The sequence below is a fragment of the Sardina pilchardus genome, chromosome 12 (assembly GCF_963854185.1).
Source record: "Sardina pilchardus chromosome 12, fSarPil1.1, whole genome shotgun sequence".
Taxonomy (NCBI): domain Eukaryota; kingdom Metazoa; phylum Chordata; class Actinopteri; order Clupeiformes; family Clupeidae; genus Sardina; species Sardina pilchardus.
This window is the reverse complement of record NC_085005.1, coordinates 19,757,756-19,777,112: the sequence shown is the minus strand read 5'-3', so window position 1 is coordinate 19,777,112 and position 19,357 is coordinate 19,757,756. Positions and strand designations below refer to the sequence as shown.

General features: G+C 44.6%; 1 protein-coding gene across 4 annotated transcripts in view; it reads right to left on the bottom strand.

Annotated features, from left to right (window-relative positions):
- Window positions 1–680: 680 nt before the first annotated feature.
- Window positions 681–19,357, bottom strand: part of rtn1b (reticulon 1b) — a 54,515-nt gene continuing 35,838 nt past the window's right edge. For 2 of the 4 annotated variants that reach the window (XM_062550560.1, XM_062550561.1), the window contains exons 4-9: window positions 4,983–5,190; window positions 4,364–4,502; window positions 2,700–2,769; window positions 2,273–2,319; window positions 2,095–2,153; window positions 681–1,927 (exon numbers count right to left, since the gene is read on the bottom strand). In XM_062550560.1, the coding sequence (XP_062406544.1) occupies window positions 1,885–1,927; window positions 2,095–2,153; window positions 2,273–2,319; window positions 2,700–2,769; window positions 4,364–4,502; window positions 4,983–5,190 (566 nt within the window). In that variant the 3' untranslated portion in view covers window positions 681–1,884. Of the gene's footprint in view, window positions 1,928–2,094; window positions 2,154–2,272; window positions 2,320–2,699; window positions 2,770–4,363; window positions 4,503–4,982; window positions 5,191–12,368; window positions 12,915–19,357 lie in introns of those variants that run through there. The other 2 variants (XM_062550562.1, XM_062550563.1) reach the window with 2 other exon arrangements.

Sequence of the window (19,357 nt, the reverse complement as noted above, 5' to 3'; positions counted from 1 at the left end):
GGCCACCTGCTCCTGGCGTACAGGCGTGCTGTGTCGCCGCAGGTAGACCGAAGGAGTGCCGCTTATGACGTTCGAGGTGTATGAGGACACTCATCAAACTCAGTTTACAGTTGATTAGAAGAAAACACTTCAATCAGCAGGTAAAGGACTTATTTTTGCTGCTTAGTAGGCTAGTTGGTCAAGTTCACACATTCCTCAGATTAGAATTGACATCATAGTCACTTGTGCTCAAATAGCACAAAAGCTATAGGTCTCATTATTTTGAACGAACAGCAAATGCTATTGACTGACATCTAATGACTGTACACATTAAGACTACTGAATAAAGGGTAAGAAATAAGAGTTACTTATCTGTGTGCACGTCACGCTTGTTACAGTCTAAATATTGTATCCTCTGTTAATAAAGTGGTGCCCCACTGGCAATTTCATACCCTTTTCCAGTGGAGTTAAATCTATTGTCCTTAAATACTTGGAACATTGTGCATTCTAAAAGTCAGAAATGTGAACATACACACACATTCATACACACACACACACACACACACACACACACACACACACACACACACACACACACACACACACACACACACACACACACACACACACACACACACACATACACACTCTCTATCTCCTATGTGATATGAAGTGTAAAGAGGGAGGCAACAAACCCGATGTACATTTAAGAACATTTATTTTCGCATTCATTAATGGTTACATCTTAAGTGCAAATAGTTAAGAGTCCATGGCTAAGAAGAAAAAACAAAGAAAAAATAAAGAACTACACTGAAACAGAGTACAAAGTTGGACAGGTTCAACAAGCTGGCCGTCACTCGCTAGAGCTTCCTCCCGTCTCTCTTTCTCGCAGTTTTGTTTTTTTAAAAGAAGTGGTATTTGATGACGGTACCTAAAAACATGAGTCGGTGTAGTTTCTTAAAGAGTTATACAAAAGAACAAACGCTATACGAGTTTACCATACCTAATCCAAACATTGCTATATATAGTCGCTTTTTTTGTGCCAGACAACACAACGAAAGAAAAAAAAAAGGTCCAAGAGTCAAGCTGTGTATTCATATGTTTACAGGTATATCGATAGAAGAGAAGCCCCACCCGTTGCCCCGGCAACAATAAGCTTTTTTCAATTTCATGATTTCTTTAGTTTTTTTTTTTGTTGTTTATTTATTTTTTTCTTTGAAGAAGAAGAGACTATCACAGGAGAGCACTAAAGCTGGAGAGATCCTTCACACACTACTAAGAAACGCCTTCAGCACAGCTGGGACAGGAGCGGAAGAAAGGAGGGAAAGGATGAAAAAAGAACAGAAAGGAAAGGTATTTTTTTCTTTTGTTCAGACTCTTGACTTCATGCACTTAATAAAGCGACACAAAAAAAAAACACATCTAGTTCTGTTTTTTTTTTAAATTTCATTTTACATGGTTTAACATTGTTAATGTTTTTTTTTTAAGTATTTTTTTTTTCTGACTAGATCTTAGTGCTTGACATGAGCAACAGAGGGCGCTGTTTTGACACTATCGTTATGACGGACAGCAGGGGTGGGGACTTCTCCTTTACAGCGTGGCTTCAGCTTCTAAACACCACAGTGCACACGAAATAAGACTATGTTCCAGTGACCATGTGGTGCATGGTGTGTTGTTTATATCTGCGCATGTATGTATGAGTGTAGGTATGCACTTCTCTGGTGTGTGTGTGTGTGTGTGTGTGTGTGTGTGTGTGTGTGTGTGCGCATATGTTTTGTGTATATATCTGTCTGTGTGAGCGTGCGTTTGTTTGTGTACGGGAGCTCTCCGGTCGTTCAGCCTTCTCCTGAATGGGGAGGGCGTGAGCGACAGGGGGCACCGGGCCTCTCCAGTGGCTTTAGAAGCCTACTCGGCCTTTCGCTTGGCCCCTGGGATCTTCTCCTGAATCCTGCAGATACAAATACTCAGGTAAAAAGATTTGAAAAAACATACTATTACTATCATACTACTATACTAAGCTCCGATCCACTAACTCCCCAACTACTGGAAGGGCGAATCAAAAGAGCATGGAGTACATGTGCCATGAAGTATGAGTCAAGGCTATCGACTACTTACTTCCCAACTACAGAGTTGACCTGAGTCCTTATTAGGCCAAGGTACTGGTCAATCTGTGCCTATTGGGGGAAAAAAGACAGAGGTACAGTACAGTGTTAGTGAACAAGAGGTCCAAATTGAGTCCCAGGCTGATGCGCCTTTATCATTCTGTATCAGTGTTTGCTGGTGTGGCACTTACCTGGTATTTCTCATAGACCACAGGCATGGAGAACATAGACACCACAGCTGGAGAGAGAGAGAGGAGAATTAATGAATACACTGGAGGATAACAACAGTCCTTTCTCCGACCCTTCTATTTGTTCTTCCTTCAGCTGCTCTCATAAAAAGGTAATGGTCTCTTGCGGTGTGTACACGGTCTTTTCCGAGACGAGCTGATGAGCTTAAACAACCTCCAGTAAGCCCCATTTAGACAGACACTGAAAACCATTCACTGAGTGTTCGTCTACGTCTAGCATGTAGGTGTTCAGACTGAACGCTTCCTACACGTTTGAGCTGAAACATCAATTAATCCTTTTGCAACCAACCAAGTATCACACAAAGAAACAATACATTCCCTCCATTCACCATCCCCATTTGCAGACCCAGGAGGAGGCGCGAGAGCTTACCCATAATGAGCAGGGTGAGTCCGTTGAAGAGGGCTCCCACGTAAGTCAACAGCCACATCAGAACAGCAAACTGAATGAGGCACAAAAAAAACACGACTACCGGTCAGTGCTTTGCAGAGAGGAAAACCCGAAAGGTGTAAATATCTCTCTCGCTCTGCAGACGATGCGGGTGAATGTGGGTAGTGTTTTTTGGTGAACAGGACACAGAGCATTTCAAGTCGATAGGGGAGCAGTAACAACGCCTACATGTATAATCCCAGTCTCAGCTGTTGGCTTTTGGACAAGTGTAAATATAACCCTTTCGCAGTAGATTTCACCAAATTGTACATTTCAGGAAATCGGTTCAAACACATCAACTTCTACTTACTGTACTGTGTACAGTATGTCTGAATCTAAGCATCCTAATGATTTTGAATAGTGTTTGTTGGTGCCCACATCAAGGGCTTGCACTTTGTCTGGTTATGTCGCCGACTGGACAATCACAGTGATGAAGAGGAATGACTACGAATTTGCTGGTATTTGTTGGAATTTGTTGTTAGAAAACCCATCACGAGTGTGGAGGGGGTTAGATGTGGGGCGCCAGAGAACACTGTTGAGGCTTCTGGTGTGGGTTGTGGTGGGCCATATGAAATGAAACTGAAGGTGTGTGCTTGAAAAGCCCAGTGAAATGCACTAGAAGGCTGTTCTGTTGTCCGTCCTTCATGTTATTGATGTCTGAGAGTTGGACCAAGACACATTCCTATCAACTTGTTGACATGGCAATACATTTATTGGATCTTGAATCTGTTGCCGATGCTGTTTTTCGCGCTTGTTGTTGTTGTTGATTTGGTTGTTGCAACTGAAAGTGCACGTGACACCATGAAGGACAGCCTTTATGGATCTATGGGTGCAACACGCGTCACGCTTGCAACTGCTGCCAGCCGGCTGTGCATTGTTATTGAATCCTGCATCATCTCGTGCAATATGTGTGTTTTATGTTTTCTTTTTAAATTATGATCTTTCCCTCTTAAACTGTTCTTTGTTCTATGTTTCTATTTGCTATTACTGTTTGCTTTTGTTTACAGTATGTTAAAGCACATTGTGCATTGCACCTCTGTGTATGAAATGCCCTACATACATAAGCTTGACTTGGTTGTTGATTGGCCACTGTGGGGAATCCCCAACCTACAGCAAAAAGAATTTGACACCTGTCCTGTACATATCTGACAACGACGTTATAATCTATCTGAGCTTGTTGTTCTCTCATCTGCTTACCTTTGTATGGAGTGTGTTTAACATACAGTAGGCCTAATACTGTAATTTACTGTAAGCACTGAGATGAAGTAGTAGTATTGGTAAAGGATACTGCCACAGCTGTAATAGGGTCGTACTGTAGGCAGATGTACACTGACATCTCTTATTGTATATGAGTTCTGTGAAGACTCACTTTGGTGTGACTCCCTGAGGAAGATTTGCTGAAACGTGTACAGTAAGAGTTTAGTAAAAGGTTTAAAATAAGCCAAGAAAATAAAGGGTTTTTAACTATTTTGAAACAGAGAACACCTTGGGGTCTGGCTGAGCACTGACGTAACTTTAGTGAGTCCCACCAGGTCCTGAAGGATGAAGAGTCTGACATCCTCTAGTTCATAGGAGTTGAGCAGAAGTGTGACTGGGCTCTGGCGTACCTTTAGTGAATCCACCAGGTCCTGTACGAGGAAGAGTCTACGCAGCTCCTTCAGCATGCTGTTGAGGTAATACTGCACGTTCTCAGCATACCTCTGCATCTGGTCCTGGGACAGGGAGATCTCCATGTCCAGATATGACCTGCAGCAACCACGCCACACACACACACACACGCAAACACGCACACACAATATTAGGAAGCTTTGTTATCTTAAGAGTTGCTACTGTAGAGTCGACATCATGCAAGACAGTAATATCCAAGTGTTCTTTCTTGCTGGTGGTTGTTTTGTTTTAAAACATTTATTTTTGTACCAGAGTTTTTATGATAAATATGACGGTTATGTAACATCTGCTAAGACACAACCTATGACACAACTGTGAGTCATGCCAAATCTTAATAAGCTTCTCGGCTTGATTAAAAACGATCACACTGTTTGCTGCACCTAAATCCATCGAAACACATGCATACTCACTCACATTTGCATGCGCACACAAACACACACACACACACGCATATGCAAACACACACACACACACACACACACACACACACACACACACACACAGACACCCACACACCCTTGCATACACACACACAGACACACACACACAAACACTCACTTGAAGGGGTGTCCCTCGTCTGTCTTCTGCACGGCCTGCAGCACGGACTTGTAGACGCGGAAGCTGATGGTGGCGGAGAGGGCGGCGAGGGCCAGGTAGGCCCCCACGCTGACCACGCTGAACTGCGTCAGGCTGAAGAGCAGCAGCAGCACGCTGCCAAACAGCAGCCCCGACTGCTTCAGGTCCCGCCAGTACAGCAGCTCCATCGCTGCACACGGCAGAGGAAGGGAGAGAGAGAGAGAGAGAGAGAGGGAGAGAGGGAGAGAGACGCGTTACATGAGTAGGTGGGTGAGATAGGTGGGTGGATAGATAGATAGAGTTAGAAAGTGAGAGATAGATAGATAGAGCTAGAAAGTGAGAGATAGATAGAGTTAGAAAGTGAGAGATAGATAGATAGATAGAGTTAGAAAGGGAGAGATAGATATAGATAAATGGAGTTAGAAAGTGAGAGAGAGAGATAGATAGATAGATAGATAGATAGATTTAGAAAGTGAGAGATAGATAGATAGATAGATAGATAGATAGATACACAGAGTTAGGAAGTGAGAGATAGACAGAGAGATAGATACAGTAGATAGATTTAGCATTTACGGCATTTAAATGGGAAATTGGTTCCAAAGTTTCTTTGTTCTATTTGTTTAGGTTTTTCAAGACTGTTCCTCATATATTTGGCTCAGTCACATGCACACTTGAGGAACAGCAGACAGACAGACAGACAGACAGACAGAGAGACAGACAGACAGGTAAGTGGAAGTTTGGAATAGATGGGAGCGTAGTTTGAAGTTTCATGACAACCATACGGACCGATTTAAAGCCAGGTCAGAGATATAGCAACCATCTAGATTTTTGTCTGATCCCTAGATCACATCCTTTCATCTCTCTCTCTCTCTCTGTGTCTCTCTCTTTCTCTTTCCCTTTCTCTATCTGTCTCTCTCTCTCCATCTGGTTTTGTTGTCACTCATCACATCTCCTCAGGATGCTCGGAACAGATCTCTCTGGGGTAGAGCGTGGTGGCCATGGTAACAGCCTGGCATCAACTGTGATCTGGCAGCATCGATGCCCGCTCCTCTCCTCTGAGGTGTGGCGAGCTATCGCGGAATGTGCCGGTGCCAATGCCCAAACCTACCAAACCCCACCACGCCCGTTACACCAGACCTACCGACACACTCACCAAAGATTACAGGATGACACCACTGATTCTGTGCTAGCAGACCAATTGGTTCACATACAGTATAACGCAGACGAATCATAAAACAAACCTCATAGCTAGCCATACACAAACACTATACAGAGGCAATAGCACAAACTACTGTTGAGATCTCTCAAATCATGTTCAAAATCATAGTTCTTCTCATATAGCACCTGCTATGGGTGGCAACCTTTTGCGTACATTCAGGTCAAAACCCTTTAAAAAAAAAAAAAACACACATAAATACATATCAAGCTAATAAAAGCCTGATATAAACAAGGCAGTCCAAGAACCTAGTGCTGTGTCACCTGCTTCTCTCGCACATGCTCAGTAGGTGCCTCTTTGTTTTGCTCTTTTGAGGCGCGGCCGAGGCCACACATTATGCAATGGGGAAGAGGAGTGGGAGGAGGAAGAGGAAGAGGAAGAGGAAGGCAATGCTGGTCTGTCGACAGCCAGCCTGCACATCCATTATTCATACCGCCAGCATATGAGCTTATTTATGCCATCCAATGACCGCGCATGAACCTCATAACACACACACACATACACACACACACACACACACACACACACACTGAAACAAACATACGTGTTATAAAATCCTCCTCACTTGCTAGCAAATCCTACATAACACATCTGGAGTGGAGAGAGAGAGAGGGGAAAAGGTGAGGCATGCAGCCCTCTTCCATCGAATGGTGCCTGGTCACCACGGAAACAGAAAGGAGGGTGCAGTAGCAGCAGCAGAGCGAGCGAGCGAGCGATGGGCCCTGATGCAGTTGCCATGGCAACCACTCGCTCTAGTTTCTCTCTCTCTCTCCCTCTCCCTCTCTCCAGCTCCGTTTGCACAGGAGCTCACACTGACTGCCAGACGGAGTAACGAGGTGCTGACGAACTGGAGGCAGAGGGGAGGGGGGTGGGGGGGGGTGGAGGGGGGCATTGCCCTGCTTAGCCACAGCTAAGGCTCCCATGCAACTAGCATCGTCCTGTCCTCTATAACACTTAGCACGGCCGTCTTGCTTGGTGGTAAAATGCTAGCTCTGAAATTCTGACTGACAAATGCACAAAGAAGAAGAATGTTGTGCAATTGTGTCTGATTTATATGCATGTCTAAAAAAAGCAGGGCTGAAAAGCTTCCTGTGTGGGGAAGTAGTGACTGGATTGCAAAAGGTGATGCCTAAAATCCACATAAATCCAACAGAGCATTTCAAAACCAACACCCCACCTGAGCATTTCAAAACCAACACCCCACCTGCCTGTCCACCCGAAATGGAGAGGGAAGCAAAAACGCAGTGCCTCACAGCATTTTAATTTCACTTTGATGACCACAACATCACAATGTCGTTTAACAACATGCTAGTAGTCGGACACACAAATAACCGAGTTTCCTTGCTGATGACAGGAGTCTGTGAGTGCGTCCATCATAACAGCTGTCACATTAGGCACTAGATGATTTCCTTCCACGGCCGTCACTCCAGCTAGCATGCAGTCAGGATTAGCTTAGCGATGGAGGAGTGAAGCAATTTAACGAATGGGGAGAGCGGGGGAGTGTGAGGCTTACAGTCAGACTGACAGGAACTGACTGACCTGAGCCAGCGCGCGAGAGAGAGAGAGAGAGAGAGAGAGAGAGAGAAAGTCAGAGTGAGAAAGAGGAGAGAGAGAGAGAGAGAGAGATAGAGAACGAAAGAGAGAGGGGAAATGTGGTCATGGAGAGATTAACTGACAAACTGAGGCAGCCACCAAACACAAATCTGCCTGTGATGAATCTGAGCACTGAGACTTTGAGTCTCATATCAATATTTGTCTGTTTCAAACAGAAATGCCTTCAAAAAATGCCAACACATACTAATGGACACAGTCAATCTCACTCACAGGTGCACCTCACCTGTGGTAGCAGCAGCACTAAGCTAGCCGTGAGGTATGTGTGTGCGACTCCAACGTGACACGTGACGGACAGGATTCACTGGAAGAATGTTGTGTGGTGATGGACAGATGTGTTGACATGACGATGACGGCGAGTGTTGTCGCTCTGGCTCTGAGTAATCTCAGGGCCCGCAGGCCCACACACACAAAGACATAAGTATGACATCACACCTCGTGAAGTCAGGGAATGGTGATGGGGGGGAGTGGGGGGGCGCTGGGAACTTGCTGTTGAAGTAGTGCGCTGGTGTGGATGAGCTCATTGGTGCGTCACCGACGCCCGGCTCGACCAATGGGAAGCTGATTTCAATCTCAGGACATTGAGGGTACTGAGCACGTGCTCAGGGCTGTGCGCACCAATGGAAGTCTTTGAGCTCAGAAGATAAGATGAATCAGTATCAACTAAAACCTCCCTAATAACTACACTGTAATCCTTTCAGAAAGTATTTGTTAAGGCAAAACCACCCATATATCAAAAGCTGTCTACATCCAGTACAAAAAGTAACAGCCTCGCTTTGGATAAAAGTTTCTGTTAAGCATCATACCAGCAACCCAAACAGGTTCCACCAACATCAAACACTTCAAAAGGTATATATCTAGCACCTAAACAGGTTCTACCAACAACCAGTACTTCAAAAGCTGTATCTATCTAGCACCTACATAGGTTCTATCTACGCTGTACTTCAAAAGTTCTATCTATCTAGCATCTAAACAGGTTCTATCAACATCCAATCTTTCCAAAGTTATATCTATCTAGCACCTAAACAGGTTCTATCAACATCCAATCTTTCAAAAGCTGTATCTATCTAGCACCTAAACTGGTTCTACAAACATCCAGTACTTCAAAAGCTGTATTTATATCCAATGCCTCAACACGTTGCTACACATTCAGTGCCTGAAAGCTACTGTACTGTATATCAAAGGCTCCCAAAAGTCCTATTTCAGTGTTGTAGAGTAGACTTTCACAGAGGCGGTGTTTTTCTCCTCTAAATGGGTGAGCTATCTTCACCAGCATCCGCGGCAATATGGAAGTGGCCCGAGGCAAGCGCGTCAACCAGTTTGAGGCACCCTCCCCACACCAATTCTGGGTTAGACGTTCCCTACGGAGATCTGCTTTTATCTCAATCAGGTTTCAGTCACAGACAACTCCTCGCTCCCTACATACATGTGAAACCAGGCGGTCTCGCCTCGGAAAGTCTTCCCAGCAAGAGAAGCCATGTGGAGTGGTATAAGTGGGGAGAGATCAGGGGGTGCGGTAGTGGACACACCACTGATCCCCTGTGGTTGCGACTGACGGCCTCGGTATTGGGACAGCTAGCAGTTGTGAGCCAGCGTGTGGTGATGGGGAGTTGTGATCTCTTCCCTGGCTGCTGCGCTTTTGATGCCCTTTGATGCAGGCTGGACTCGGGTGGCTTGATCCAGTTTTGATGCAATGAGAACACCTTCTTCGCTCTCCTCTCCTCTCCTCTCTGACCTAATATTGTATACTTCAGCTAGATGCCAAAATGATTCTGCTAAAGCTAACAGCCAGGATAAATAAGGTGATGTGAGAGTGGACTTGAACATATCAGCACTATACAATACTTGTTACCTTGTTAGACATGTTGCCTGTATCTAGATCAATAATTATAGATCTATAAATTCAGGAGATTTTCATTTTTTCATTTCAAGTTTCTCATTTAGTTGAATGGAAATGTTCACATTAACCACATTAAACCATGTAGAACTCAGGACGCACAAGATGGAAAGCTGCAATCTCCTTTGCAACTGAAGAAATAAGAAAATAACTATATCTATCCAGTGGCATAAATCATCTGAAACGGAAGGTCTAGATCACTTATAAAAAAGGACGTCAAACTCAGAATCCATTCTGGCTCTCGCCAGCTCCCAAGTAGGGTACATTACATTCTCACACACAGTAAGTAATGATGGAGCCAAGATGGCCGCTCCCTTTGGCCACCACACCTCCGCGTTCCACTCGCCGTGGCCAGAATCAGATAGTGCTGATATCACAGTTACCTCGGGGCGTCTTAATGCTGAGGTGTGTCTCACACTAGAGCACATGATCAGAGCGACTGCTTCAAAGGCCTGACAGAACGAGCGATGATGAAGACGCGCTATAAAGCACATTAACATCCGCCATGACTCAAACCTGTGTTTTTATGCCTGAAGTTCTCCACCATTTTAAGAGCAAATGGTACAGAGAGCTTTATCCAACATCTATGTTTTCTCATACCTCTGCATAGCATTGGTTCTCATAAATGGTGGCACAGGACTTTAGTAAAGCCTGGGGTTTTTGAACAGATTTACTTTGTGTGATCATATGACCACCATATGCTCATCATCTGATCTGCCTGAGCAACACAATAACAAGATGAAACAAATCTTCAGAATAAATGTAAAAAGAAACTGTCAAACCAAGACCAAAATACCTGCAACCAACTTGTATGATATGCAGGTATTCATCACAACAAAACTACACAACAATGTTGCACAATGTATAATATAACAACCCCAGCTTCAGAAATGAAATGACATGGTAATTGTCAAACTCATAGCAAATCCCCCCCACCCCACCCCACCCCCCACCCACACCCACACACACATACATTTCACACATGCAATATGTAAACAAAACTGCCTCTTCTTCTAAATCAGACCTTTCACACAATAACTGTTTCCTGGATCTGCCAATCTAGCAATGCCAGCATTTTAAAAAAATGCTCCATTTATTGACATTTAAAAATTCAGCCATCTTCTGCTTACTGTACATGTGAATGGACAAAAGTGACCACTGCCACCGCATCCTTCCGCTAGAACATTCTAGGGTCCCCATAATGAGTCACTGTGCAGACCGGACACAAGCCCAGGGAGAGACATGGCTTCTTGCCCTGAGATTATGCTTGCAGGTACAACAGATTCCTGGCAGACTCGTAAACAGACACACTATCATACACAGCCCTGAATGTGTCAGACACACACAGCCTTCCTTGTCGCGTCCTGTACACTAATGAATACACCCATATCATGCACACACTACACACACTTAAATTTACACACAAATACACACGCGCACGCACACACACACACACACACACACACACACACACACAACCAGGCAACCAGAACAAAGAAACCTGCACAGGAGTAGCACAAGTGTTGCTGCTAGCAGCAGCAGCAGCCCACACAGCACACACACACACACACACACACACATACGGGTAGTGGAGCACAACCACGCCCCGTCACCATGACCACCACCCGGCCCTTTTCTCTCTCTCTCTCTCACTCTCCCCCTCCACCTCTCTCTCTCTCACTCCATCTCAATCTCTATCTCTCTCGCTCACATTTCTCTCCTCCGATCGCCATGGCAATAAAATGACAGCCAGACCAGACACAAAGAGGGAGAGGCACTAAGGCGTGGATGACGCTAGCAAGCTAGCGGTGCAACATCACTGACAAACACACACACACACACACACACACACCACACACACAATCCTGCCTTGCGTTGCTATCTCAATTTTTTCTGCATCGTCATTGCGTTTTCTGTTGCAAATTTCCAGGCCCAGTTCTGCGGCATCTGATGCTCTCTTTGAGGGGATGGAGGGATGGAGAAGGGATGACAGAGAGAGAAAGACAGAGAGGGGGATGACGAGAAGGATGGAGAGTCTGGAGGATGAGGATGGAAAGGGCGTGTCTGGGACCTGAAAGAGCAGCCCCTCCGTGGCCTGTTTATCTGTCTGTCATGGCTGTGGTGTTGACGACATCGGCCACCATGCACAAAAAAGGGTCGGAAGACGCACACACACACACACACCAACAGACGTAACACAGCCATCCACACACAACAACATATCCACATGCACAAACATACAAAAATGGCCCCCGTTGAGTCTCGGCAGCCCATACCCTAGTCCTACCCTCAACATGCATGCATACAACCCCCATTTAAATACACAACAGACACAAATACACACAAACACAGACATCAACACACACACACACACACACACACACACAGACAGACAGATATGTCTTTCTTTTCTTTGTCCTTTTCTACCCATAACACTGGGGCCTTGACACATGTGTATTCATCCTCTACCCCCAACCCCCAAAATCTCCCTCTCTCCCTCCCTCCCTCCCTCCCTCTCCAGTCATCTCTATACTGGTCCTTGCTCTTCTCTTCTCTCCCATCCACCCACTCCACGTTACACCCCCCCCCAACCCCCACTTGCCCACTAGCATCCCCCCCCCCAACATGCGTAGCAACCACACACCCACGGTACCCTGGCACTTCCAGTTGCTCCAGAATCCCTCCATCTTGGTGGAGTCCGCTGCTGCCGCCGTGGTGCTGCTGCTCATGCTGGGAAGGACGCGCGAAAGGGGGACGAACGCCGGGGCGGTCCGAGGTGGGGGGGATGACCGGAGAAAAAAAAAACCCCGAGAGCGAGCGAGCGAACGAGCGCGCGCGCGATAGAGAGAGAGACACGCACGGAGGAGGAGGAGGTAAAAGGAGGAGGAAGAGGAGAGGAGGTGGATGAGGAAGAAGAGGAGGAGGGGAAGAGAAGAAAAAAAAGGAAACGCGCAGAGATTCCGTCGGCTAGCGCTAACCGCTTCTTGCTGCTGTCGCTGCTGCTGATGCTGCTGCTGCCTCTGCCGCTGCTGAGCTCTCTCTCTTGCTCTCTCTCGCTCTCTCTTTCTCACTCTCTCTCTTTCTCCCTTTTTCTCTCGCTCGCTCTCTTTCGCTGGGCTGTGTGCGCTTGCTCGCTCGCTCACACACGCCAGTGCATGAATGACCCAGTGGAGGAGGAGACACAGCAAAGGAGAAGGAGAGGAGGGAGGGGGGAGCGGGGGATAGAGAGAGATGGAGGAAGGGAGGGAGGAGGGGTGGAGGACCCGATGCTGCCGACTGGTGGAAGAAAAGAGGAACAGAGAGATGCTGAAGAGGAAAGAGGGAGAGAGAGAGAGAGAGAGAGGGGAGAGGAGGGGGAGGTGATCAAAGGGAGGAAATGAAAGGGAGGGGGAGCGATGATTGACGACGGGACCGGCCAGTAGCGGACAGCCGCAGTCTTTAAGCTGGCCAACAACCCAAAGGGTCCTCACTGCAAAATCTCTTCACAATAAAAGTCCTGAGTTCTGGACACACCAGAAGGAAATGGTTGACCCCACCCATATCTGACAGACAGACTGGAGAGACAAATATCATTTCATATATTTTGCTCCTGTCATCCGGCCCTCTCTCTCTTTTCATCATCCTCCCTCACTCTCAGTCTCTCTCTCACTGCTCATCTCCCTCTCTCTTTCAGCTCAGATTATTAGTAATCCCAAATCTGCTCTTTGAACGAGACACAACATTAAAAAAAAAAAAAAAATATTAAAAAAAATTCGATTTGAAGTTGTGTTTGTTTATTCGTGTTATTTTGCCCCCGTTCTCGAGCCTGTTTGATCTGTGTTTGTCTGTTTGTGAGATTTAAAGCGTGGCTCATTGGAACAGCTGCAATACTGACCACAGCAGCTGGTCAATGACCGGGGCTTTTTTTTCGCCTGCACTAGTGGCTCCTGCTGAAACTCCGCTGGAAATGGAATATTGTCAGGCATGTAATAGTAATGTCGCCCTTCTGTTCTCCATGACAACAGCGACAACAGTCTCTTATGTCCACAAAGATAACGCAACCTACAGGCCAGCAGTGCAATAACACGTGTGAGTGTGTGCATGTGTGTGTGTGTATTTCTGTAGGTGATTGAGGGTTGTGTCTGGGTCAAAGACAGACAGACAGACAGACAGACAGACAGACAGACAGATAGATAGACAGATAAATAAAAGAAAGATAAAGATGAAGAGAAAGAGAAATAGAAAGAAAAAGAGAAAGAAAAAGAGAAAGACATAGTGTGTGTGTGTGTGTGTGTGTGTGTGTGTGTGTGTGTGTGTGTGTGTGAGAGTATGTGTGTGCATTTGAGTGTGTTTCACGTGTAAGCACTTCTGCCCCTGCATGAGTTAATCCCTCTCCAGGGCTCCAAGATGACTAACCACATCTTCTAGAAATGCCTTTGGTGATGTATCCTGCTCTCTGTACTGTGTGTGTGTGTGTGTGTGTGTGTGTGTGTGTGGTATGTGTGAGTGGGTGTGTGCTTGCTTGCTGATGTGGGAAATGTGTGTGCACTTGTTTTTTCTAACAACTCTAAACACACACACACAACAGATCATTTATACAGTAGCACAGTCACATGCTCTGAGTTACCAAGATTCTAACGCTCAGAGACTATGAGGAGAAGCATTCTCCCAAGCACCACATCCCATCCCCTAAAAGATGCAAGTATGTGATTACTAGTAAACAAAAATACATTTGTTTTTTTAATACAATCCATACAATCTTTACACACTGTGCATACAAGGGGTGTGTGTGTGTGTGTGTGTGTGTGTGTGTGTGTGTGTGTGTGTGTGTGTGTGTGTGTGTGTGTGTGAGTGTGTGTGTCTATACTTGTGGGAAAGGGGTGTGTGACATCATGAGGCGAAAGTCTCAAAGCCAGGAGAATGACTCAGCGTTCTGTCTGTGGGGTAGCGCAGTGTGTGAGGAAAGTGCTGTGTTTGCTCATACACTCATCTGTATGCAACTGCACACACACACTTACACACACACACCTATAGAAGCACACCCCCCACAAACACACCTCTGTCTCTTTCTTTCTATCTCTATCCACCTTGAGAAACAGACACATACACACACACACACACACACACACACACACACACACACACACACACACACACACACACACACACACACACACACCTCTTAAATCTTAACAGAAATGGTTGTTTCTGTTGTGTGGGCACAGAACACCTACAGTATCTGTCCACTCTGTCCTTTTCAATGTCATTCCATCTCCGTTTCACTGCAGAAAATGGGTCAGTTTCACCCTCAAGAGCCAAAACACTGAGGGCCAGTTTCCTACACATGGACAAAGTCCAGTCCGAGAGTCAATACTTTATGTTTCAGTGGACATTTCATTTCTTCATCTAAAAGAAGCTATCCACCTTACTCCTTAAATCAGAAATCTGTCCGGTTTTCATCTTCCGTCCATTCTGTTTACCTTATAACTTGCATTCTCAGTACGCTAACTAGAATGTACTTCAACTTCGAAATGTTGACCATTCTGTCCTCAATATAGACATTCTACATAGATAGAGAAATTGGCAAAGTTTGCTTTTATATGCCTTATGATATGTCAAGCACTGTCAACCGTCACGTAAAAATCGAAACAACGCAGCTTCGCAGGATATAGAAAATCATTTTCTGAATACTGAGGTGTTATGTCTTTGTGTCAGTATCACACTTTTAGTCCGCACAGAGCCTTTGGTTGCTAGTCACTGGTACCACGGCACACAATATTAGCACTGCCGTTTTTTAAACCAACAAACTAACCTCCAAAATCAGAGAACAGCTAGTGGACTGTTGATTGTACTTCTCTCTCTCTCTGTGTGTGTGTGTGTGTGTGTGTGTGTGTGTGTGTGTGTGTGTGTGTGTGAGAGAGAGAGTGTGTGTGTCTGTCTGTATGTGTGAGAAAGAGAGCGAGAGAGAGAGAGAGAGAGAGTCTATGTTTGCATGTCTATGTTTGTGTAATTGTGTGTGTGTGTGTGTGTGTGTGTGTGTGTGTGTGTGTGTGTGAAGGAGAGAGTCTGTATGTTTGTGTGTCTGTGTAATGGTGTGTGTGTGCGTATTTGTGGTGAGGAAGGGTGGGGAGGAGAGCAGCTTATTCTTGCTTACTCTAGCGTTAACTAAACTGCATGTCCAATGCTTCATGTGCTGAAAACATGTCCCTCACTCTCAACACATCAATCTAAGGCAGACCCTTGGAGCACAACACTCTCCTGCGGCTTTCATCCAGCAGTGAAGTGCGTGACCCGGAATCAAGACAGGATGTAGCATTCATGTCTAAGTGTTTGCACTGTTCTGCTATTAGACTTCTACTAAACTGTCATGCCATGGCAGAGGAGCATGAGAAGCTCATGTAGAGGTCACGCTAGCACAGACAGGTTAGCTACACATGCTAAGCCAAATTGATTTTACATAAATAAAACACTGGGTTGGTATCAGATGACACCTTTGCATCTCTACAGAATTGAGGCTGTGACCTTGGCCTTCTGGCTGTGACCTTGGCCATCTACTATTAGATCTATAGATCTACTGGTGCTATAGAGGCTAGCTCAGATGTCTGTGCCCCGTTCGATCAGATCCTTATGTTCTTAGCAGCATACCCCATCATGACCCTTACACAGATCACTGTCACAACAGAAGCATAAGCCTGTTCACAGACCTGCTACATAAGGCACTAATACAATATTGCTGACTGATTGCAGGTTACTTACAATACATAGGGCTCTATTTACACCACCATAAGCTACTGATTCTAGCTCAGTCACATGGAAACTACAAGCTATCAACACAATGTTAAAGTATCACGGCAACTTCACGGGAAATCATTTATATTTGACATCTATCCCACTATTAGGTAAGAGGTAACATACATTTCTCTTCACCGTGCGTGCAAAGACCTAGCCTAGCTGTTAGCCTAGCTTAGCGTAATTAACTGGAAGTGTATTACCAAGATGGTTGGCAAGTGGCGGGACATGCCTATAAGGACTTTGGTCACACCCTGTAGCCTAGTAGTAGTATAGCTCCCTTTTACTGTAGCTACAGGCTATAGCTAGAGACACTATCGTTTAGCTGCTATAGCAATTGCCTAACAACACTTTCAGGACACACATTCCCGATCAGCTACACAGGGCGATCAAACACACGGCCCCAATAACTGAAAATAACTGATTCTAGATCAGTTCATGGGCTGCTGCTATAATCCTGCTGCTGCTGACTCCCATTCCATTTTCTGTTTGGCCACCGTCCCAGGAGGACACGCACTGCAGAGCAGAGACTACCCCCTAATGGGTATCGATGGCTTACCCTTCAATTATAAATGGCCACATAACTCTCTATTGAGCATTTAAAGGGAATGGTCATTATTCTGCCAACCATTGTAAGTCTTTAAATCTTTAATTATAACAAGAATAGAAATGTGTGTGATCATTAATTGTTCATCTCTGCTTGGTATTAAGCGCAAGTGTTTCAGTGTTGAATGTACCATGTATGAATGCATGAATCTATGAGTGTGGCAACCTCAAAAAGAGATGGTAGTAGTTGTTCAAATATGAGTGTGGAGACTTGGAAAACATATTACAAATGATACAGTATAGTACACAATAGCAAAAATCTGATTGACACACTTATTCAAAAACATCAACTAATCCACTGTTGCAACACTGACTGCAGGACTTCAGGATCTTTATGATTCCATTATTGTCATCATTGTCAATGCTGCCTACTCTAAGCATAGAAGCAGGAAGGAAGGCATCTGGCTGAAGTTCTTGTTTAGAACACAGCTATAAGAGTCTATCTGGCTGATCAATATAGGCAGCCACAAGCCAATTTGATCTTTTAACCTAGAACCACCTGATAGGTTTTATGTACGGTATATTAAATAAACAACTGCTAAATGCTGCCAGAAATGCTAGCATTGATTATGCCTGTCTTGTCTGATGCAGCAACCGGCCAGTTCTTAGCCGCGCCCCTGTACAGTAGGTGGTCCTTTCTTCCGGTTTAGGCTGCCTGAGCATTGTTTTCTTCACATCACAATAAAAACACAACACAAGCACTTTGTGGCATGCAAGGGTCATGATAAATGCAAACCCTGTGCTGATTTGATGTGTTTGTTGCTTAATCATTAATGAAAGCATTGCAGCCAACGTGCTTTGAAAGCAGCGTTTTAAGACAATGCTGCATGGCTAAAATCTCAAACTTACAGTTCTGCACTTACGCCCCCTTACCTAGTCACATGCCAACAGTACTGTCCTAACCAATCATAGAAGTGCTAAAACAAACAAATAACATAAAAGAAAATATTAAATTCCAATCGGTTTCTATCAGTGACTTTATCTGTTCTATCAGTGACTCTAGGGGCATTCAAAATATAAAATGATGCTCTGGTGAAAAGTGCACTTGAATTACCCCAAGTCAATGACGCATAAACATTTCATTCAAGATATGCCTGCATAGGATTTTAAAAAGGTGCTTGAAAGACAGATTGCCTGGGGGGGCTGCCAATCAGAATATAATGTGGATTGAATTCCTTAAGTACGATTAAAACATTATTATGCATTTTTTTGTTGACTAAGCTACCCCGATTTGCTCATTCATAAATGCCAAATGGCATAATGTCATGCACATCATCAAGATTGGGATATTTCATAATGATTCCATTATGGTAAAAACTGTGGCAAAATCAATATATATCTATCTTTCAATATAGAAATTGTGGAAATACTTAATTTCCTGTTATCACAGAGGAAGGGATTTCTTTCTCGCATAAAAGTCTGTGAAATGGCTGAGAAAAAAAAGCCTTTCAATCCTAACACCCATTATACTTGATTAAATCTGTAATAAAGCTGTCACTAAAACCGTGGCTGTGACTCACAGCTGTTTTTCTACCTATTCTCCAATCTTCAAATCGGTGCTTCAGAGAAGCCTATTTCCATGAAAGCCATCTCCGTTCTGCTTCTCTCGGCTTTGCACACTGAAATACCAGCAATGGCTGGAGGGCACTAGAGGAGGGGAAGAACAAGGACAGCTTCATAATGACCTAAATGACTCGAATCTTTCTACATATGCAGCCGCAATGGATCATATCTCACTGTGCTATTCAACTGCAATTCCCTACCAGCACTGAGAAAAGCAGGGAGAGTATCGTATGTAAGCAAATGCTGTTTATCAGTGGCCTATATTATTCATAGGTATGGTTTGAGCCAGTGGGCTTAAAAAGAAGTAAAATACACCACCATTACAAATGGACATTGCTTACTTCAAAACAGTCATCAGTATTCACAAAAAAGACCAAACAGAGAGACTGCAAATTCACAAATGAAGGATGGAACACACATCCTCAGAAGATACAATAAAATTGTGCAGCTTGTGCAACTTCATAGACATGATGCATGTAATGTAACTAAAGCACGGAGAACACAAGTCATACCATGTTTAACTCGATGACATCAAGTCTGTCTGCGTTTGGTCTTGTGCCACAACTGGGTCAATATCAATTTTCTTATGTTAACAGTTCAGACAAAATCTCTGATACAATATCTAGTTTTTAGTCAAAGCCAAGGTTTTTAATCTAACCAACTCAAAAGTCTAGCAAAGGTCTTCAAAGCTGACCG